Source organism: Hylobates moloch, unplaced genomic scaffold (genome assembly GCF_009828535.3).
Source record: "Hylobates moloch isolate HMO894 unplaced genomic scaffold, HMol_V3 SCAFFOLD_22, whole genome shotgun sequence".
Lineage (NCBI taxonomy): Eukaryota > Metazoa > Chordata > Mammalia > Primates > Hylobatidae > Hylobates > Hylobates moloch.
Window position 1 is genome coordinate 7,065,374 of NW_026652297.1, and position 23,453 is coordinate 7,088,826.

The 23,453-nt window shown below is 40.6% G+C and overlaps 1 protein-coding gene across 1 annotated transcript in view; it reads left to right on the forward strand.

The window, feature by feature from the left end:
• Positions 1-23,453, forward strand: part of SLC9A9 (solute carrier family 9 member A9) — a 593,042-nt gene that overhangs the window by 361,889 nt on the left and 207,700 nt on the right. Inside the window, exon 12 of the mRNA XM_058433501.1 lies at positions 20,471-20,624. Coding sequence (XP_058289484.1) covers positions 20,471-20,624 — 154 coding nt within the window. The remainder of the gene's footprint in view (positions 1-20,470; positions 20,625-23,453) is intronic.

The following is a 23,453-nucleotide window of genomic DNA, read 5'->3' on the forward strand; positions in this document are numbered from 1 at the left end:
GTCTTTTGATTAGAGTGTTTAATACATTTACATTTAAAGTAATCACTGTTAAGAAAGAGGTTCTGCCATTTTGAAATATATTTTCTATATACCTTACAGCATTCTTGTCCCTCATTTACTGCACTACTGCCTTTTGTGTTTAGTTGATTCTTTGTGTTTAGTTGAAATGTTTAAATTCCTTTCTCACTTTCTTTTGTGTATATTCTATAGCTATTTTCTTTGTGGTTACCATGGAGATTACATTTAAGATCCTAAAGCTATAACATTCTAATTTAAATTTACACCAGCTTAACATGAAAAACATACAATAACTCTGCCTCCTTTACAACTCTGTCCCCACCCCTTTTGGCTGTTGATGTTACAGAATTATATCTTTATACATTGTGTTCCCAAAAATACAAACTAATAATTCTTTAATGTGCATTAGTCTCTTAAATTATGTAGAAAACAAACTGTGGAGTTATAAAGCAAAGTTATAATAATATTAGCCCTTATACTGATAATTTTTTTAATGTATTCATCTCTTAAATCACATAGAAAAGAAAAAGTGAAGTTACAAACCATGCAATAATACTAGCTTTTTAATTGTCCATGGATTTACCTTTACTGAGTTCTCTGTTTCTTCATATGGCTCAAGTTACTACTTAGTATTATTTCGTTTCACCCTGCAGGACTCTCTTGAAGGATAGGTTCCATGATAATGAAACCTCCCCAACTTTTGTTTACTTGGGAATGCCTTAATTTCTCCCTCACTTGTGAAGGACAGTTTTGCCACATATAGAAATCTTGGTTGACAAGTGGTTTTTGTTTCTGTTTTTGTTTTTTATTTTTTTCTTTTAGCGCTTTGACTATATCAGCCTACTGCCTTCTGACCTCCAAAGTTTCTAATGAGAAATCTGCTGATAATCTTGTTAAGGATCCCTTATATGTGTGAGTCCCTTCTCTCTTGGTACTTTCGACATTCTTTAAAAAGTTTGAAAATGTTTCACTCCGCATCTCTTTGAGTTCATCTACTTGGAGTTCATGAAGCTTCTTGGGTGTTTATATTCATGTCTATCTCTTTATTGGTATTTCCTTTTTGTTCATATATCTTTTTTTTTAACTTTCTCAACATATTCTTTTTAGTTCTTCAAGCATCTTTAAGATAGTTGTTTTGGCCGGGGGCAGTGGCTCACGCCTGTAATCCCAGCACTTTGGGAGGCCAAGGCGGGCGGATCACGAGGTCAGGAGATCGAGACCATCCTGGCTAACATGGTGAAACCCTGTCTCTACTAAAAATACAAAAAAATTAGCTGAGCATGGTGGCAGGCGCCTGTGGTCCCAGCTACTGGGGAGGCTGAGGCAGGAGAATGGCATGAACCCAGGAGGCAGAGCTTGCAGTGAGCAGAGATCGTGCCACTGCACTCCAGCCTGGGCCAAAGAGCGAGACTCCATCTCAAAAAAAAAAAAAAAGATAGTTGTTTTGAAGTCTGCTTAAAAGTCTTTGTCTAGTATATCTGCCATCAGGTCTTTTTCAGGGATAGTTTCTGTTATTTTTTTTTACTTTGAATGGCCATACTTTCCTGTTTCTCTATATACCTTGTGATTTTTTGTTAAAAACTTGACATTTGAGTCTGATATTATGGTAACTCTGGAAAGCAAATTTCCTCTTTCCCAGGGTTTGCTGGATTTGGGTTTTTGTTTGTTTGTTTATTGTTGTTGATTTTGTTGTTGTAGACTGTCTCTGTTCTGGGAATCAGCCTCAGATAGAAACACAAGGTCTCCTCAGGTCCTTTCTAAGCCCATGCCTTTCCTTGGGCTTGCAAAGTCACTTCCTAATTTCTCTGTATACGTAGTTATTTTTTAATGAACTAATCTTTAATGTCAGGCCCTAAAAGGAGAAAAAGAAAATCGAAGGTGAAAAAAATTAAAAGGGTGCTGGCCCTTTAAATCTCCTGACAGTCACTTCAGCCGAGGGGAGGAGCTTCCAAATAAGGGGAGGTGCAACAACAATGGCAGCGATTTTGTCTGCATCTCTTTGACCAGATCCAGCATCAGTGATCAGAACACAGATTTTTGATATTTGGAGAACAGAGTCCTTTTTGCTCACCCTGGCTCCTGCAAACTGCACGCTGCTCCAGGAACACTTGGCACAGCTGCCTGCCACAAGGCTGAAGGGTGAAGGTTGGAAGACTTGCTACTGTGCTAAGAACTATAATTGACCAAAATAAACCACAATTACTTCCCAAGCCTTCCCTAGAAGTTGCAATCCTTCAATATACTCCAGAATTCCAAAATATTTACATTATACAAATTCTGCCAGTATAATAGTTGTCTAAGGAGGGAAACAAATTTCTGGTACTTCCTACTCTGCCGTGTTCCCAGCATCCCATTATTGGTCTCTTTTTACAGATTAAAAAATAATAACAATGAGACATGGGGAGTTTGTGTATCTTGCTCACAATCTCTTAACCCTGAGTTGAACCCAGGCCTCTCAACTTTGAACTTAGAAACTTCTCATCTACATGACGCAACCTCAGATTTACCTTCAAAGTCATGAGAACAAAAGTTAAATCAAAATCATGTCCTTTCTAATCCAGGCCAACCCTAGCATGTCTAACATGTCCCTCATGCAAACCTGGCCCCCATCCAGTTCACAACAAAGCCAATATGAGGACAACACCCGCTCCCAGCCCTAGGTTCAGGATCTACACTGTACCCATTGACCACCATCAGGTATCAGGTGACATATCAGGTGAGGTCATCACATGCAGGGTAGTATTTTTCTTCAAAAGAGAATGCTCCAGACTCAGCTTTGATTTTCTGCATGAATTTTGATAGCTATGCATTACTTAGGTCCTAAAGTTTTAAACATATTTGCCAGAAGACAAAGCACTTGAAAGGTCAACTTAAGGTAACATAAGCCAGAGGAGAAGGTTAACAAAATAGATCAAATAACACACTGTCTAGCCTTTTCTGAGTGTGTGAGAGCAAAACCCGCTCAACCCAGAAGAAAAAGCCAATCCTCTTAAAGAATATTTGATTATAAATATAGTTTAATGTTTCTTAATTATGACTAGAGTATTTTTTCATCCAATAAGAGAATGACTTTAGTAGCCCTCTGACACAATCTAGTTGGGCTGCTTCATGAATAAGTTTAGATGAAGCCTTTCTTCACATAGCTCAAAACATTTTGCAAAGAGTTCTTTGGAGAAGGTAAACAATGACACTCGGTCTAAAAAAGGAGTGTGAATTTATTTCTATATTTCCTCCTTCACAGTCATCCAGATAGTCATTCATTCAGCAGACGTTTATTGATGCACTTTCTTGGGTAGGTATTTGTGTGAACAAGACAAAGATGAGGGCCCTGCCCTTAAGAGAAAGCTGGGCTTGGCTCAAGTTTGATTCAGTAAGGCAGCACACCTCAGGGGTTCAAAGACCAAATAAGAACCTAAAATTTCTGTCTTGGTCAGTGATACCTACCATATGATAAATGCTTGTCCATTATCTTTACCCTCAACTTCTTAATGCCTTTTTGGCACTGGGCAGAGAAGCTTTCCGAGCAGAAGTGGATTCCCTGTGAAGTTAATAAACTTAAGCTTTAGGATCCCTTTCACATGGCCCTGTCCAAGATCCTGAGAGGAGCCCTACCAGTGTGTTCTGATGAGCATATGAAGTTTGCATAAGTAAGATATTTTGTATTATTTTTCCTTAAAAAGGCCTCAAAATTTATAAGCTTCAGGCCCCACAAAACCTGAGGCAGACCTGCCTCCAAATCTGGATGCAACTGGAGGTGACAGTTTAAGATAGATTTAGCCACTTCTGACTCATCTCATGGTGGTGAGAAAGGCCTTTAGTGAGCATTGAAGCAAGAGCTTGAAGCTGTGTAGATGGCTCCAGTTCAGTAATGTTTTTGAGTAAAGCTCACATTGTTCATGGATGACCCTACTGCCACACTCCACCCCTACCTCCACCCATTACCTCTAAAGCCAATGAAACTGAATGAAGTGACTGTCAGGGTCCACACTGAATTTCTCACCTAGCATGAATCCCACCTGATTTATTTTCTGTAGACTAATAGTCTACACACATGATGCCTTGAAACATGAAGATGCCACATGGGTGTCAAGGTCAGGAATCTGTCTCCTCTGTCTTGAGAAGCTTTTAATAATGCAAATTCTGATCTTGGTATCTCCAATACAGTTAAGAGTCAATTAGGGGAGCTTACCCTGAGACATTTTTAAGACCTTCTTTAAATTCAAGGCCAGGAGGCCATAGCTGCTCTGCTATATCGTGCGACACTCAGCACAAAGGGCTTAAGAGGAATGCTAAGCTCCCCTGAAACTGTTCCTGTTGCTCTTGAGCATAGCCCTAGTTAATGCCATGCGTGAACACCCCGCCTCAGCTCTCAGTTCCCTTGAAACCAAAAAGGCAGCACTCTGTTGTTTAAATTAAAGGAGGAGATGTGCTTTGCACAAATTAGCTTTCCTATTGATGTGGTGCATATTACAAAGATCAGTCCACTTGTTTTAATTCAAATCTATGTGCTGCAATTTTTATTTAATTTAAAACTAAATAAGAACCAGTAGTTGCTGGAAGGAGGGGAAATGCCAAGCCCAACTTAGCCCTGGCAGCCTTCCTGAAACCACTGTGACTTGGGTACTGTGAACTACTGAGCTAGAGAGCCAGGGTGCAGAGCTGCTGAGCTTATCTAACAAGGAGGGAGTTTAGGAAAGCACCTGGGAAGGTTGTAGGAGCCAGATGATATGTCAGCGAACACTGGTTCTCAAATTCATTGACTTCTGCTGCACTTTTGAGAAGGCATTGAAACCCCAATATGTCCTATCGCAAAAACTACGAAAAGTTTTAACCAGTAAAATGTCACCACCGTACATGGATTTATACAAAACTTCATCCGTGAGCTCACATAACCATGAAACAACAGCACCAACTGTTGCCAGGCTGTGCTATTAACGTTCCTGACTCATTTTGTTGTGCACTAGCACTCATTCACATTCAAATAGCTGCTGACACCAAAGGATTAAGAAAAAGGCATGGAAGATAAACTTTAAGAAAATTTTTTCATGAACATGTATTTTTTCCCCTCTCAATTGTGAAAAGGCTGCCATTGCTACTCAAGTTTTGTGGAGCACTGTTCTGCAGCTCATGGAACCCCAGTGTTCTATAGAAGCACAGTTTTTAAGAGTCCCTGCCAAGGTGTAGACCACCTTTCCCGGTGTCTTTTGGGTGACCAACTGATCAAGCCATGGTGAGAATTCAATTTGACACTTTGATCCCAAAGTGACCTTATCCAGCAGACATCAATGACAGCCAGAAAGGAAACATAAATGGAACTCAAGTGAAGAACCAAGGTCGTTGTTTCAGCAGTGCCTAGAAATAAGAATCCATGTCTATGACTATCCAGGCTAATGGAACTCCATTAAGCTATCAGGACCATCCCACAGTAATTACCAGTCCCCATGTGAAGGGGACACTTCCATGCTGTCTTGATCCTTGATATCCAAAAGTGTGGTCCTTAGGCCAGCAGCTTTGGCATCCCTTAGAAGCTTATTAGAAGCCCTGGATCCAAGTCTGCATTCTAACAGATCCCCAGGTAATTCATGTGCACTTGGAATTTGAGAAGCATGTTTCAGAACATAATCTCAATTCATGGTTTTTCTTCTGAACCTCTCTCTTCAATACATTTCTCCCATCTCATTCTGTTTGGCTTTAGACCCTCCTAGATGCCAGCCTTGCCTCTTGTTCTTCCATTTGCCATCTGATCAGCATAATGCTGCTTATCTAATTATTGAATTTCTTGTGGTTCCTTCAGCATGCTAAGGTCTTCCTCCCTATTCACTCAGACTGTCCTTATGCTTGGAACCTTTTCCACATCCACCCACCCTCACTCACTTTGTTTGTTTTATTCTTTGGATCTCAGTTTAGACATCCCTTCTGATAAGAAGCCTTTGTAACTTCTCTGATCTGGGTTTGTATCATTCTCATCTGTTTCCATAGCACCCAATACTTCTCCTCCCCTAGTAGTCATCACGCTGTACCTTGCCTACCTGTACTCCCTCTAGACTGGAAGCTTAGTAAATCCAAAATGTTTATCTCTACACCTCAGCACCCAGCACGCTACTTGAAGGTGAGTAGGCTTCTACAAATGTTTGGTATATAAATAGGTGAATGAATTATATACCCAACTAAAGTTGTACATTTCACTCAGTCAAGAATCAGGCTAAACTCAACTTCAGCTTAGGAAAAAAGATTTCTTTAAATATATCTACAAGAGTTAGCTGAGAGTCTGCGCTCCTCTAAAAGCTGGACTTTTCTTTCCTTCCCTCCCTTGATTTAGCCCATTTGACACCATCGTGCTGTCAGGAATCCTTTGTCCAAGCTTACCTCTTTGCAGCCCCTTTGCCTACAGTCCAGTGTTCTCTTACCTTTCCATGCTATATCTCCTTCTTACCCTAGGCATATTTGTGTCTTTAATTATGCCACTGCCTCTTCCTCACCAGTACAAGGCCACTAACAAGCTAATGGGGCAGAGGTCAGGACTTTCTCCATTTAAGAAGATGAACTTCCACCAAGCCCCCATCTGTCCCAGGTGGTGCCCCATTCAGCTTGGAGCAGGCATTAGTGAGCAAAGCAATGGGAGTAGATCTTCCGAGGTCTCCAGATGGGATAGGGTTAACCGGCTTATGCAGGAAATGAGCCACAAAAAAAAATGTTTTAACAACTGTGTCAAGCAATCACAAGGAAAACTCATCTTGGATAATGAATAACCACAAGCAGCATTGCTGTGACGAAGCAGACAAGTATAGTAGACCCATATGAATTGCAGATCCCATTAAGTCTTCACAGTCTCCAATGCTGAGAAAAGGTTATGTGATTATGATGAATTCAGAATATCTGAGAAATAGCTTAGAACTGTGGCCTGCCCCATACACTTGTTTTCTCTCATTATTAAGTCCAAGCATTATCATTCTTCACTTCGCTCCAGAATAAATTTACAATAAAAATTACCTGCTCTTGCATTTTTAACCAGCCAGTTAGGTTTTGCTATTTGGCACACCACAATATTTTTTAGATGGGAACTACTGTTTTGATGAAGTACAGTGAATTCAGGCTTTGAAGCTGGCTCAGCCACCTGGAACTGTGTGATTAATCCCGTTCAAACCTCAGTGCCCTAGGCTGTAAAATGGGGATATTAATACTTACCTTAAATGGTCAATGTTGAAAACCAAACTAGAATCTATATTTAAAATATGCCTGGCACAGGGACCGCCACCTAGGAGATACTCACAATGGGAGTTTCTTTTACTTTCTTTAAGCACCAGAGATGACAAGACAGCCTTTAGTGCTTTCATAGAGATAGGACTCAATCTCACACCTGGTGTCATGAAAACATTCTATCAGAGACTGAGAGTTTTATTCCAAAGAAGGTTTGACTGTCAAATCACTGCTGAGGACAGCCTGAGGTAAAAGCTAAGGGCTAGTGACATCCCTGTAGAAGACAAAGGCCCGTGGCTCCTGCTCTCCTCCCTCCATTTAAGGACAATCATGATATTTTACTTTTAGTTCCATCAGCGACTTACTCCTGGCATTAATACATGAAACAAAACATGTAACTCAATCCTGGCATGTTGGCTCACACCTATAATCCCAGCACTTCAGGAGGCTAAAGCGGGAGGATTGCTTGAGGCCAGGAGTTTGAGACCAGCCTGGGCAACATAACAAGACCCCATCTCTACAAAAAAAAAAAATTTTTAATTAGGCAGGGGAGGTGCTACTCAGGAGGCTGAGGTTGGGAAGACCACTTGAGCCCAGGAGTGGGAGGCTGCAGTGAACTATGATCACACACCGCACTCCAGCCTGGGCAAGAGTGAGACCCTGTGCCTAAAAAAATAAAAATAAAAAATAAAAAATGTTGTGACTCAAAATACCAGTTACTGTGAGTAAAATATGTTGTTCCCCCACCCCCAACAGGTTCACACGTATAAATTGTCACAATCTACTTAGACATTCATTGAGTGTGAAACACTAGCGAGATCTTGTGGATAATCAGACCGTCCTGTGTATTGAGGTGGTGCAGACAACAGGAACATGCCAGCCTCTGAGAGAACTGAGTAATAAAAGGAGACAGTCCAGAATGTGTGTCACCTCTCCCTGTGTTCAGGAGCCTTCGGTGTACAATTAGATTTTTAGGATATCCAAAGTGTCACAGATATCACAAATATCTGATAGTTTTAACCAAATTAACATGTCCACAGAGGCAAACAAATGGACCACATTATTTTCCCTCTATTCTGCCTGAATTTATTTATTAATTGCTTGCTTGTGGTGGCATTGGATAGACAAAACCTTAGAAAACTATTAACACAAGCAAACCATGTTCAAAAAATTAGTCTGTCTGTATCAGGCACAAATCCCTCTAATTCTGCCCTCAGGTTTTGTGGATAGAGTTCAAAAGAAGTCAATAAGATTGACTCAAATAAATTATATGTGCAAATGAGCAAGAAGCAGTTACATTTTAAAATGCTTTGTGCTAAGTATCCATCCATAGGGTCATTAAGGAATTTAGGAATTTTCATCATTAGTTCTGATATATTGAAGAGGTTCAAATGCTGCTTTGTCAACCAAGTCCTTCCCAGACTGACCAAGCCTCTGTGAGTAGGGCAGCATCCCAGCCCCACCTCCCAGCCTCCTGCTGACTCTGCCTGGAAGACTGCTCCAGAAACACCTTCAAGGACTGGGGGTTCCATGTGAGGGAAGGAGGAGACCCCAGGGCAAGTGTGCACCCCGCCTGTCATTCACAGGCTTCCCCTCCTTTTAGAGGAACCTGGTCACTCATAGCACCTTTCCTACAGTGGCTGAAACATTTCACTGCACTTTCTTGAAGCTGTTTTAAATGCCACAAGTCGAAGTGAAAGCATGTGTGTTAACAAGTATTTCAAATGCACTCCTCTCAGGAAGGATTGTGAGCTATCCTTCCTTAACAGATTTCTTCCAATTGCCTTCTTCCTGGCATGAAGCTCATTCTGGCTGCCCAAGGAGATGGAAGTTTCCACCGAAGAGTCAGAAACATCACTTTAGATTAGGGTGGCTTGGGGAGAACTTGGAGCCAAATGAAGGCCCCCAGTGCCAGTGATGCTGGAGAAAGGGGCAGAGCTAGAGCGAGAGAAAGACACAGAAAGTTAGGGAGTGGGCAAGAGGCTGAACACCCGCTGAACACATTGCCTGGGATTGACCCTTTGCCTAGGGAAGCCGAAGGAGATTTTCTTCAACCGTCCTTAGAACTCACATTCTTACTCTAACTATGATTTTTGAGCTTTGTCACAGGAAACTCAATAGCGATAACCTGGGATAGGTGCTCTCCCAGCACCTACTTCCTCAGCTGTTAAAAAATATTCTGTGATTCTACAGAGACACATAGCATAGGTAGACGCAGAACCATAGGATAATGTAAGCTTCTGTGACACGCAGACTCCCAGAATTCAACAGTTTAATCACAGTAGCCATTGCTTTCTGGCTCGTGTCACAAGCCAGGGTTGATATTAACATGGAGCTGGGTGGGGTTGGGGGAATTTCTCTCCTACAGACAGTGATTCAAATATAACAAGGCTGCTTCCATCTTATGATTTCAGAACTCCCTAAGACAAGGATTCTAGAAGTGTGGTCCATGGAGCAGCAGTCTTGACAGCACCTGGCAGCTTGTCAGAAATGCAGCTTCTCAGACCTACCACGAACCTCCGGAGTCAGACACTCTCAGAATAGAGCCCTGAAATCTGAGGGGCGGGTTGGGGGTGGGGGGTTGGTGGTGAACAAGCCCTTCAGGTGATTTTGATATAGCTAATGTTTGGGAACCACTTCATGATTTATATGCAGCTGGTGAAAGGAGAAAGCAAGCCAAGGATAAGAAGCTGCTGCTTAAAAGCCTTGGACCAGAAGTGACTCACACCATTTCTGCACTCACTTTACTAGTCAGAACCAGTCACGTGGCTGTACCTAGCTGCAAGAGCTGCTAATAGTTTATGCAGTTATAGCAGTACATCACGGACTGTATAAGAATAGATTTGGTGGATAGATAGCCATATTTGCCAAAATAGCCCTCTGCAGTAGGAATATTGTCATTATTTATAATGTCACATGGGAAAAAGCAATTCCAGATCCAAACTGGAAACCTATGCCAGGTTTCCTCAACTCCAGCAACTGTGGACATTTGGAGCAGATAATTCTTTGTTGTGGAGACTGTCTTGAACATTGCAGAATGTTTAACCGCATCCCTGGCTTCTACCAACTGGATAATAGTAGCACCTTCACCTCCCCACTCCTCCCTCCTACTTTGTGGACAATGAGAACTATCTCCAGACAGTGCCATATATTCCCTAGGGATAAAAATCACTCCAGTTAAAAGAAAACACTGACCTAAACAGAAAATTGATAAAGTGATCTTTGGAACACAAGCTGCCCATAAGCTGGGTACTACTCCCAGAATGTTGACTTTCTTCTGATCGATGTTAGCCTTTCTCTTGACACTCTCTGTTGAAGATTTCAGCTAGTAATGAGGATTATTCTGATTATTCCACGGTTTACTATTACATCCATCTTACCCACGTAAAAACAAACTTCCAAAGTCAGAGGCGTCTATGCTTGTTGACTTCAGAGTTGTGACAGAGCTCATCCTATTTACAATGACCCTTTCTGGCTACCCAGGGCTTCTAAAAACAAACTTCTCTTTACATAAAAATACACAGAAGTTATATCACATTGCTTCTTAGTAGCCTTAAGTTTAAATGATTCAAGTTCAGGAAGAGAGACGAGGGAAAGCTCTACTTGTCTAACACAGGCTTAGTTTCCAGAAGAACTCAATTTATTTTTGAATGCAGAAGATTTTCCCACTGAAAACAATCTGTTGGCTTCACTTCCATGTGATAAAGTGATGTTGAACTGAAAATGGAACCACGTAGCAAGATTGCATTATCCTGGAACATTTTGAAATCAGACTGGCATTTTTGCTTAAAGTAGGTACCCTTTGCAAAGTCACAGGATTCCAGTAGGGGTAAAAATGAAATGTAATTCAATTCTGGACCCAAACCAGGGTTTGATTTAACAGATTAATAATAAGACTGTATTAAATCTTTTAAATCTACTTCTTCAGAGTATTTGAAGTGAAAGGGGGAAAAAAGGAATTGCAATGGATTATGTCCCAAATGGAAAGACAGGCAGCAAAATAATGCATCTAAAGGACTTTTCTTTTAAAGGATAGATCATTTATCAGGGACAGTTCTGCATCCCTGTCCATCTACTGCTCATTTTCTTTTGGGTTCCAATTGTACTTTTTTGTTTTTTTTTGAGACGGAGTCTCGCTCTGTGGCCCAGGCTGGAGTGCAGTGGTGCAACCTCGGCTCACTGCAAGCTCTGCCTCCCAGGTTCACGCCATTCTCCTGCCTCAGCCTCCCGAGTACCTGGGACTACAGGCGTCCACCACCACGCCCAGCTAATTTTTTGTATTTGCAGTAGAGACAGGGTTTCACTGTGTTAGCCAGGATGGTCTCGATCTCCTGACCTCGTGATCCACCCGCCTTGGCCTCCCAAAGTGCTGGGATTACAGGCGTGAGCCACTGTGCCTGGCCTCTCATTGTACTTTTAAACACAAAAATGATCTCCTCTTATCCATTCACTTATGCATTCATCCAATGCTTGCAGCGCCCCTACCCTATGAGAGGCACCGTCTAGCTCTGGAAATGCCACAGCAGAGCCAGCAAACCAGAAGTCAGCTCTTACCAAACGTACTTTCCAGCATAGAGAGACAGATCTTAAAGACCAGAATATAAACAAGATCATTTCCGATGGTGATCAGTGCAATGAAAAACAAACGGCCAGGCGCAGTGGCTCGCGCCTGTAATCCCAGCACTTTGGGAGGCCGAGGCGGGTGGATCACGAAGTCAGGAGATCGAAACCATCCTGACCAACATGGTGAAACCCTGTCTCTACTAAAAAAAAAAAAAAAAATTAGCCAGGCATGGTAGTGTGTGCCTGTAGTCCCAGCTACTCAGGAGGCTGAGGCAAGGGAATCGCTTGAACCCAGGAGGCGGAGGTTACAGTGAGCTGAGATCATGCCACTGCACTCTAGCCTGGGCAACAGAGCAAGACTCTGTCTCAAAAAACAAAACAAAACAAACAAAAATACCTGGATGAAGGTGAGTGCACTTAGGTCTGATGGTCAGGGCAGCCTTTCTGAGGACTGAGATGATGGGCACAGCCAAGGGATGACTTAGGGGAGCACTGCAGGTGAGAGAAGCTGCAAGTACAAAGGCCTCGAGGCAAGAACAAACCTGGTTCAAAATAAACTTCATCTTCTTACATTTTTCGAGCTTCCAACTATCCTCATATCTTTCCACTCTCTTCAGTAAAAGATCCTAACCTTTCCCCTGAACTCCGCACTCACATCTAATCACTCAGCCTCTCTGCTTGGAAGACTAATAGGCAGCTCAGATGTAATAAAGTGGGAACACAACCCTTGATCGCCCTTATACACCCAAACATGCTCTTCCCCTGGGCTTCCCCAATTCTTCCGGGGCTGAGTTCTCCTCTCATACCCCTCATCTGACCCATCAACAAACATCAACCTTTGACATACATTCAGCACCTGCCATGCTATCATCAGTGGTCGGATCTGCATTCACTTCTTGCCTGGAAATAACAAGGCAGCCTCCTCACTGGCCTCCTGTCAGCAGCATGTTTTCCTATCAGAGTCAGAGTTTTTCAGCATAGAAGAGATCCCATCACTATCTTGCATTAAAACCTTCCTAAAGTTTACTATCTCAAAATAAAATTCCAAAGCCTTGCTATTCAAAAGCCCAGTATGATTTGGCTATGTCACCTCTCTGGCATTACCTCCTTCCACTGCCTCCCAGCTCCACCCTGTTTATCCTGCTCCGATCACACCAGCCTCCTTGCCACAGCTTAAGCACACCAGGCATAGGCCTTCCTCAGGATTTTGCACCTACTATTCCCGAAGCCTAGAATGATTTTCCTCCAGATACCCAGATGGCTTCTCCCTCTATTAGGTTCTCTGCTCAAATGTCACCTAACCAGAGAGACTCTCCACACCATGCTAACATCCCTCCCCTCACATATAAATACTCTCTATCCCCTTACCCTACTTTGGTTTTCTTCATACCACCTGACATAATTAATCTAGAAGCACCTTTAAATTAAGGTCTTGTTTGCCACTATCACCTGGAGCCTGAATGAATTAATCAGTGAATGAATATATGAATATCACCATCTCATATCTAGAGGGCCTGAAACCACTACAATAGTTCAATCTGAAAGCATTTACAGAGTTTTGTGTTCTGGGTATTATGAAAGACGTAAGAACTATGTAAGGAAGATGTAACTCCAAACTTCTAAAAAATTGGGAGTTGGAGAAAAAGACCACATTAAAGTACTGATTCATTTCAGACTATGATTTAATAATACAAGTGGCATGGGCAGTATGTTTCATTAGATTTCTAAGAAAGAGAGAACAAAGTGGACTAGAGTATTCCAGGAAAACTTCATAGGAGTGGGATGAGGGAAGAAAGATCATTCAAATGGGTGAAGTTTGGAGAAGCTCAAAGGAAAGGCAGAAATCCAGCACTGAAGCAAGGAATTAATGGTGAGGCCATGGCACAGAGGTGGGGATAACAGTCATTTATGGGAGGAGAGAAACCCGCCTTGCTTATGGAAGTTCTCAATGGAGAAGAGGAAGTAAACAGGAAAAGTAGGATGGGGTTCTGAGTGAAAGGTATCTCTGGGCTGTGGGAAGCTACTGGGTTATGCTTGCTGAGTTGAATCGTGACCGCATAAAGCTAGGTTTTAAGGAAGCTGTACTGAGGAACGTCAGCAAGATGGACTGGAAGAAGAAGAAGAGAATAGAGGCTTGAGGCCAAGACCAGAGAGTGGTTCGGGGCACAGGCAGGTTGTGAGATGGGTCTTAGGCCAAGGTGGTGCAGTGGGAAATGAGAGGAACTGGGCTCTCATATACCTCATCTTCTGCTGCATCAGAATCTCTAGTCGGGACGCTGGCGTGAGTGACTACATATATTTTTAAGTTCCACGTGATTCTAATGTGCACTTCTAGTGAAAAAAAAACACGAGTCCAGTTGTAAACCTCCATTTGGAGATGAGGTAACAGAAATCTAGATGAGGTAACCTGCTTATGGTCATGCGGCCTGTCGGGCAGGCCTGAGGGCAGATATCAGAACTCTTGACTCTCAAAATAAGGTTTTAAAGGATCTCAATAAATAATAAAAAGGCAGAAACTGAACTTGTGGAAACTATTCTGAAACCATTACATTAATCTAGGAGGTATCAATCACTTTTCCATATGTAACCTGACATTATTGAAGAATCAGAAAATTCATCCATTCATTGATTTGTTGGACAAATCTTTATTGAGTGCCTACTGTGTGCTTAGTATTGCTTTAGATGTCACAGCTAAACAGAACTGGCAAGTTGCAATGTACAGTAATAAGGGCTCTGATAGGGCAAACATGGATTGTATTAGGAATATAACCCAGTCTAACCCAGGCCCAGATGTCAGAGGAGGCTTTATGGAGAAAACAGTGTCTCATTTGAGCTCTGAAGACCAGTTAGAATTTGGTGAAGTTTTGGTGAGGGTTATAGGAGAAAGAACTAGAGAAAATTTAGATGAGAAAAAAAGATTCGGACATAGAAAATTATGTAGGCAAAGGTCTCTTTTGCCTCACCATTTATTTCAGTGCCTTAAATGCTGCATATCAGTTCATGACGATGGTCATGATTTGGGCCCTCATGAGGTATAGCAAGCTTTTTCCTCATCAAACTATACTTTCAAAGTATCCTCTTTTGCATCTCTAATACACCTTCTTACAGTTTACCTTTTAAAAGAGTCATGTTTGTAGGACCATGAACACTGGAACAGAGCAGCCAAACTCTGTCATTCTTGCACTGTGTCTGGGATACAGCTTAGCATATAGTGAGTGCTCAGGAAATGCTTTTAGTTTATTGCTTTGCACCTTAAATAAAGATGCCCTAAGAGATACTTATATTCCTGTGATTTAAGTTTAGCTATGTCTGACCTTCATCTATTCAGAACACATTTGCAAATTTGCAATTGATTAAAAGTTTCACTTTTGCCCTTTGAAGATAAACAGGAAGCTGCACATTTTCTGCAGCAGGAGTGCTTGCTAGAAAGCTTTCCTTGGTTCAATAGTTTTCTATTGTTATGAATAGAACATCAACATAATTAACATAAGAATCCCTTAGAGGCCAATTTTAAATGAAACCACATTTAATTGCAGGTAATTCCTTTATTCCCCAAGGTGATGCTAAATTTCCAACTGGGCATATGAAATATGTCAAAATCTCTGCAAAGTAAACCCATTTAAAATGAAATGGTATAGTCTTTCAACCCTCAAAAGTATAAAATTATTTTGACTTGTTGGCCAAAACAAAGAGAAAAAGAAAGCTAAAACCCAAATCTCAAACTCAGAGTATCCATAAAACAATACAAAACACAAGTTTTGACAAGTTCTAGATTTCTTGAGTTTTTAAGAGAAATGGTTGGTGTTTTTTGGAAATAATTTTGGCTAAAAACAAAATCCTAAGTCAATATTCATTTTTCATGTTTAGTATTTTGCTGGTACCCTAATAATCTATTTCAATCCTAAAATCTTCTATTGCCCAAAACCATAGCATTAAGAAGATAGGATCAGTATGCCCAGAGCCTACACATAGGAGGTAATCAATACATACACATTAAATGAACCAATGAATGAAGCATTGGTTTCACATTTATCTAGCCTCCAAATGTGTGATAAGCAACTTCAGAGTCATAAAGGATGAGTAGGATATAGACAATTGTCCACCTCGCCTGGAGTTCTACATTAGCTTCACTTTGTCCACCGGGCAGCCTCACCATTCTCAGCCCCGTGCTTCCAGTGCCGCAGTGCCGTGCGTGCCACATGTTACCAGGGCTATGGACAGATGATCCCATCTCTAAAAACACCCTGTATCTATGTTTTTTTAGGTGGTTATAACATTGAGAAGGCATCCTCTTTTCAACATCTTGGGGTTTGGCCCCAATTAACAATGTTTCTCAACCCGCCACGAGATAGTGGCTGTACTTTTCCATTTGTTTCTGAAATCTCTACATTGCATCTCCTGTAAATATAGAGTGTTCTATATATAGATATAGATTTTTTCAGAAGTCAGCATAACATATATTTGAGTATATTTTTAAACCAAGAATTGCTCATGTATAGATAATTTAGATTTAAGAGCATAGTTACCCTAGTTTAACATAATAACAATACATTATTAAACATTCTTAGTAAGATTAATGATTGCTTACCTCTTTGCCCTTAATATCCAGCATGAAATAGTTGATAGTAGGCATGTTATTGCAAGTTTTAATTTTTATTCTAGTTTCTCGTCTTTGTCACAAAGACACAAAGTTAAAAAACTACAAATATTTATATCAATGAGAACTATTAATACTTAGCAACTCATTGTCTAATACTTCTAACATTACGTACTTTGCTATGGTGCTGCTTTGTGGACATTTCTATCACCATGAGCTTGAGGAAAAGAGAAATTTGAAAGTTCACTTTCTTTTTCTTTTTTTTTTCTGAGCCAGAATTTCGCTCTTGTTGCCCAGGCTGGAGTACAATGGCGCGATCTCGGTTCACTGAAACCTCCGCCTCCCAGGTTCAAGCGATTCTCCTGCCTCAGCCTCCATAGTAGCTGGGATTCCAGGCATCCACCATCACACCCAGCTAATTTTTTGTATTTTTAGTAGAGGCAGGGTTTTACTCTGTTGGCCAGGCTGGTCTCGAACTCCTGACCTCAGGTAATCCACCACCCGCCTCAGCCTCCCAAAGTGCTGAGATTACAGGTGTGAGCCACCCCCTCCCCCAGTCAGAAAGTTCACTTTCTAGCTCCAATCTTGTACTGTGATTAAACACTGCTAGGAGCTTTACCATGACCTATAAATTCTCTCCTCAGATACAGAAGTCTCTTGTATGACTGTTTCCTTGAGTTCTCATTCCCTAATCATTCAATTTGTATTTCCTGGTGAGAACACTATTAAAATAGTCACCAGTATTAAGGGTTATTAATATCCCCACTCTTATCCCCAGCTGGGTGTGAATGCATGAATACTTCTGGTGGGGCCTTTTCTTCTTGAGTACAGCCATCTCAAGTGTTCAGAATTTCTGATGTGTAAGAACTTTTTTATTAATATCTACTTCAAATGTTATCTTCCTTATCTGTAGGCCATTTCCATGTCTACATGGAGATTTAGAATAATTTCCTTCCTCCATTACATTTTGTTCCTTGAAGGTATTTTATAATCAGAGTGCATGTTCTTCTCTCTTTCGGAGATTTCCTTGTTTCAGGCAAAACGTATTAAGTCTCCCTAGTCGAATCCTGTGGATCTTGTGTTATGCCACTTGTCTCTTGAATAGTCTCAGCATGGAGATAAGAAAGGAGCATTATATTCTAAGTTGAGAACATAGAAAAAAAACCAGGATGGTTATAGTTTTTCTCATTCTGCCCTGTGTCTACTTTTTAAAATTCCTTTAATGTACGAATACAGATTTAGAAATTTAGAAACCTAGATGCTATAATAAATATTATAAAAAGTGGATCATTGAGATTTTATATGTATGATTCAAACCTTTCAACAAAAATAACCAAATCACTACCTCTTTGGCTTATACTAGCTGTCGTTATAAATCTTTATTTGTCCTATTGCACAATATAACAGGGACTATAAATGTCTTGCATGTCGTGTGTTACCCAAGAAAGACCTTCCATTTTAGCTCCTTTCCTTTATTAGTTGTGCTTTTATTTGCTCTTCTTCCAAGTCTGTATTTCTATTAGTGTCATCACATTTCAATTTCAAATTCTAGTATTTGTTTTTTGTTTTTTGTTTGTTTGTTTGAGACGAAGTCTCACTCTGTCATGCAGGCTGCAGTGCAATGGCACGATCTCGGCTCACTGCAACCTCCACCTCCCAGGTTCAACCAATTCTCCTGCTTCAGCCTCCCAAGTAGTTGGGACTATAGGTGTGTGCCACTACGCCTAGCTAATTTTTGTATTTTTAGTAGAGATGGGGTTTCACCATGTTGGCCAGGCTGGTCTCAAACTCCTGACCTCATGATCCGCCCACCTCGGCCTCCCGAAGTGCTGGGATTACAGGCGTGAACCACCATGCCCAGCCCTTCATCTTTAATACCTCTTGCAAATATATTTAATATGGATTCATAAAAACAAAATTAGCATATTATTACAAAAGAAAAAGTAAAATAAGAAAAAACAGGTTTTAATATACTAGTTTACATTATAGATTTTGTAAAACTATGTAATCATTCTGGAGTAATTTTAAATGTCATTTAATTATTTAATTTTCAGTGGTCCATAAGCTTAGTTTTCTTTGTTGTCTGACACATTTGATTTTTAAAAAGTACTTGTTCCCAGAAAGTTTCTTTTGTATATACAGCCAATATTATTCTAAAATTTTGTGGAAATGCAAAATAACTAGAATAGCTAAAACAATTTTGAAAACAAAAAATAAGGTGGGCAGAATCACTCTACCCAATGTTAAGGCTTATTATATAGCTACAATAATTAAGACAGTGTGCTATTAGAAGAAGCACAGACACATAGATCAATGGAACAGAGTAGAGAACTGAGAAATAGACCCACACAAATATACCCAGCTGGTTTTTGATGGACTTCCAAAAGCAATTCAATGAAGAAGTTAAATATCCACAGGTGAGAAAATGAACCTCAACCTAAACCTCTTACCTTATACAGAAATTCAGTCAAAGTGATCATGGACTTAAATGTAAAACTGTAACACTTTCAGAAAAAAATAGGGAAAAACCTTTGGGATCTAGGGCTAGGCAAAGAGTTTTTAGACATGACTCCAAAAGCACAATTTATAAAAAGCAAAATCAACAAATTAGACCTCATCAAAATTGAAAACTTTTCTCTGCAAAAGACTCTTTTAAGAGGATGAAAAGACAAGCTACAGAGTGGGATTGTCAATTTGCAAACCATACATCCAACAAAGGACTATTATGTAGAATTGTTAAGAACTCTCAAAACTCAACAATAAAAAATTCAGCAATCCAATTTTTAAAAGTAAGAAAAAGACATGAAGGGCCATTTCACTCAGGAGGGTATATAGATAACAAACAAATACATTTTAAAATGCTCAATACCATTTTGCTGTTAGGAAAATGCAAATTAAAACCACAACAAACTATCACCACATACTTATCAGAATGGCTAAAATGAAAAATAGTGACAACACCAGATCTGCCAAGGAGGCAGAGAAATTGGATGACTTATATACTGCTGGTGGGAATGTAAAATGTTACAGCCACTCTGGAAAACAATTGAGTGATATCTTAAAAACCTAAATATGCAAATACTATATTGTCTAGTGATTGTACTCCTGGGCATGTATCTCAGGGAAATGAAAACTTATGTTCACACAATAATCTGTATGTAAATTTTAGCATCCTTTCTTGTAATAACCAAAAACTGAAGACAACTCAGATACCCTTCAACAGACGTGTGGTTAAATAAACTGTAGAACATCCAGACGGTGGAATATTACTCAGTAATAAAAAGGAACAACTATCAATAATTCAGCAACCTGAATGATTATCCAGCAAATTATGCTGGGTTAAAAAAAGGCAATTCCAAGAGACTATATACTGCATGTTTCCATTTATACAACTGTCTTGAAATGACAAAAATCATCCTAACAGAGAATAGATTACTGGTTGTTAGGAATTAAGGAGTATGTGGGAGGGAAGTAGGTGTGGTTATAAAAGGGCAATGTGAAGGATCCTTGTGGTGATGGAAATGTTTCCCTGTCTCTCTCTCTCTCTCTCTCTCTCTTTAGAGCCAGGGTCTTACTCTGTCACCCAGACTGATGGCATAATCCTCGCTCATTGCAGCCTTGAACTCCTGGGCTTAAGTGATCCTTTCGAGTAGGTGGGACTAAAGACACATGCCACCATGCCTGGCTAATTAAAAAAAAAAAAATTGTAGAGACAGGGTCTTGCTTTGTTGCCCAGGCTGGTCTTGAACACCTGACTTCATGTGATTTTCCCACTTCAACTTCCCAAAGTGCTGAGATTACAAGTGTGAGCCACTGCACCCAGCCAGAAATGTTCTTTATCTTGACTGGATAATGTCAATATTCTGGTTGAGATATTGAGCTACAGTTTTGCATGATATCATTGAGGGGAAACTGAAGAAATAGTACACGGTGTCTTTCTGTTTTATTTTTTACAACTCTTTATGAATCTATAATTATCTCAAAATAAAAAGATTAATTTAAAAAAATTGTGTCAGCAAATTGTAAAGATGAATCCATTGAAATGAAAAAGACACCTGCAAGACGTTTATTTTCTCCTTTGGTTTTTCCTGCAAGGTTTGCGAGGAGCGATTGCTTTTGCCTTAGCTATTCGGAACACAGAATCTCAGCCCAAACAAATGATGTTTACCACCACGCTGCTCCTCGTGTTCTTCACTGTCTGGGTATTTGGAGGAGGAACAACCCCCATGCTGACTTGGCTTCAGATCAGGTGAGTGACACCGTCTAGCAAAGGAAATCATTACGAGGCATGGCTGCGCTGTTCAATTTCCGGTATTGCTGACTTAGTACAATGGCAGGTCCTACCCTAACTTTCCCGGCAGTCAAGTTGACCTTCACTCATAAGGTGAAACAATATGACGTAGTACCAACCGCACTGACTTTTCCAGGAGGCTTCCAAATCCTAGGATGATGTCTGTTTATAGTCTCTCCCTAGAAATTTATTTATTCATCTATCAATTATTCCATTGAACAATCTGTATTCAGTACAATGCGGTATGCTATGGAGTTTACAAAAATATGACACAGGTCTTGTCCTCAAGATACAATCCAGTAGGATTGATACAGAAAAATCTATAATACGAAGGATAAAGTGAATTTATTGTTAATTCCTCACAGCACTTACAACAGAAACAGGGACATAGGAAATGCTTCAACATACTTGCTTAGTGAGCCATATGCTTAGCCAGAGGGAGGCTATAGACACAAGTTAGACACTTTCATACAGGAAAAGGGGATAAAGGCTTCAGTCAGTGGCCCTCCAGTAATCAGTTCTGGAAGATGATTGCTATAAACCTGAAGTATGGGAGGAACAGACAATCTGACAAAAACAGGTTGCTGGTGACAATTGTGAAAAGGGGTAAATCTATTTTAAAGTGTGGCTGTCTTTGTTTAATGTTCTTGTGACCTGGGTCCTCATTTTCATATACCAGAAGGTAACAACAGTGCGTTAGGCAAATCACATTTTATTTCTCAAATCTATACATTTTGATGATAATGCAGTCACTTCCTGATTCCTACCCGTTATCTATAAGACAAATTTATACCTACTGCATTCAACAAGTAAAGATCCATCTGACTAGAAAATGACTTCCAAGAAGATTCTTACAGTCAAGAGTCTGTTATTACAGCGCCTAGTATAGTGCCTGGCACATAGTAGGATTGAATACATAATTCATGGAAAGTTAAATGAATACAACCACAAATGTAAACACTTCCATTAACCATTTACTGCAGGTCTCACAAGTTTAGTCTAAGAAAGCTTATGCTCAAACCAGGCCAACTGGCTATGCATTAAACCAAATTCAAGGAAAAAAAGGACTTCCTGAAGGACTGTGAATATTGCTAAACACATAAAAAGGCTTTCACTAAAGGTGAATAGGGAGTGTTTTGAAATGCTTCTTGAATTACTTCCTAAGCACACAAATGTGACTTGCAATTTCTTTCACAGTGGTGGTTACCTGTAGGCTCCCATGGATGAGTACACAGATTGCATTAAACTCTATAGCACTGAGTCTCCTGTGAACTGTTAGTAAGACAGTGGTGTGTTTAGGTTTCTGGAAAACAAAATTCAATAGGTAGATCCTTGCATGGAAAAATTAGGGCTTGGAAACCAAGTTAGAGGATGCTGGTCCCCACAAAATACAAGTACTGAATACACTATTAGGTGAGTTAAAATATTCAGAACATAAAGTAGTGATGTCAGGATTTCCTTAAAGCAATAAAATATAATTTGTTTTCTACGATTTTTTTACCCCAAAATAAGTTGTCCCCAAATCAGTAACATGTTTTATCCTAAAGTATTCACCTAACTCTCTTAAAGTATTTTCCAAAAGCATCCACTGACTTCAAATAGGTGTCATAACTTATGCAGCCCCTTAATATCTGGTTCAGCAGGGAGAGGGGAGTATTATAGTGGGGCTTTAAACAGGTTAGGACAGTTATCCAGGTTATAGGACAAGGCCTAGTTAGAAAGGGAAGATACTGATGTGAACCACGGTGTCCAGGGGTGAAGTGCCTGGTAGTCAGCCTGGCCCGTGTTATGGCAGTCTTCCAGGGGCCACAGCATGGGGCAGCCAGGTCATGGTGATGACCCAGCAGGAACTGGCTCCAAATGGCCCAACCAATTCAGTGCCAGACTTGGCCGCCAGCCAGGAGGGAGATGGGTAAAGGCAGGACTGTGATGTGTTTAGGGAATTGAGCTGACCGGGTTCCAGTCTAGTGAGCAGGGTGATGATCTCAGCTGGGAACTGGAGTATAAATCTGACATCGGGGCAGAAACCCAGAGAGACCAGAGACCCATTCATGAGAAAACTGAAGGGGAAAAACTGAAGTTCACAGATCTGTGGGCACGCAGGAAGTAAACCCAGACAGATAGATACAGGGCAGAAAAAGTTAAGACCAATGGCTCTCAAACTTGAATGAACATCAGAACCACCTAGAGGGCGCATTAAAACCCAGATTGCTAAGCCCCAGCCCAAGTTTCTCATCCAGTAGGTCTTGGTCAAGGCCTGAGAATTTGTATTTCTACCACATCCAGGAAATGCCTCTGTTGCTGGTCCCAGGGCCACATTTTGAGAACCGCTGGTTTAGACTTCCTACCCCCAGTGCAGATGGGGCTAATATTGATACTGTCAGATGTGGCTGGGGTTGCCAAGGGCCGGGCACACCTGAGCCTGCAACGTAGATTCCTTAGAACCTATACTAAAGGGAGGAGGGGCTCACTTAAAGAGGAAGAGTCACTGTGCACCGATCAGTGGGCGGGAAATAGGATGTAATAGAATAAACATTAAAGAATAAAACTATGTCACTGTGTGTATACAGATACACACTAACTTGCAGTGATACCATCATATGCTCCACTTTCCTACCGTGGTTTATATTGTTGTCAAAGAAATTCTCAATTCCATTATGGCTTTAAACTCATAGTCACCCATCATTTAGACTCTATTTAGCAAGGCTTTGCTTGTTTACAGAGCTACGTCTCGTTAACCAAATTTCCTGTCAGACTCTTCTCCAAAAACACCACAAAGTAAGTGAA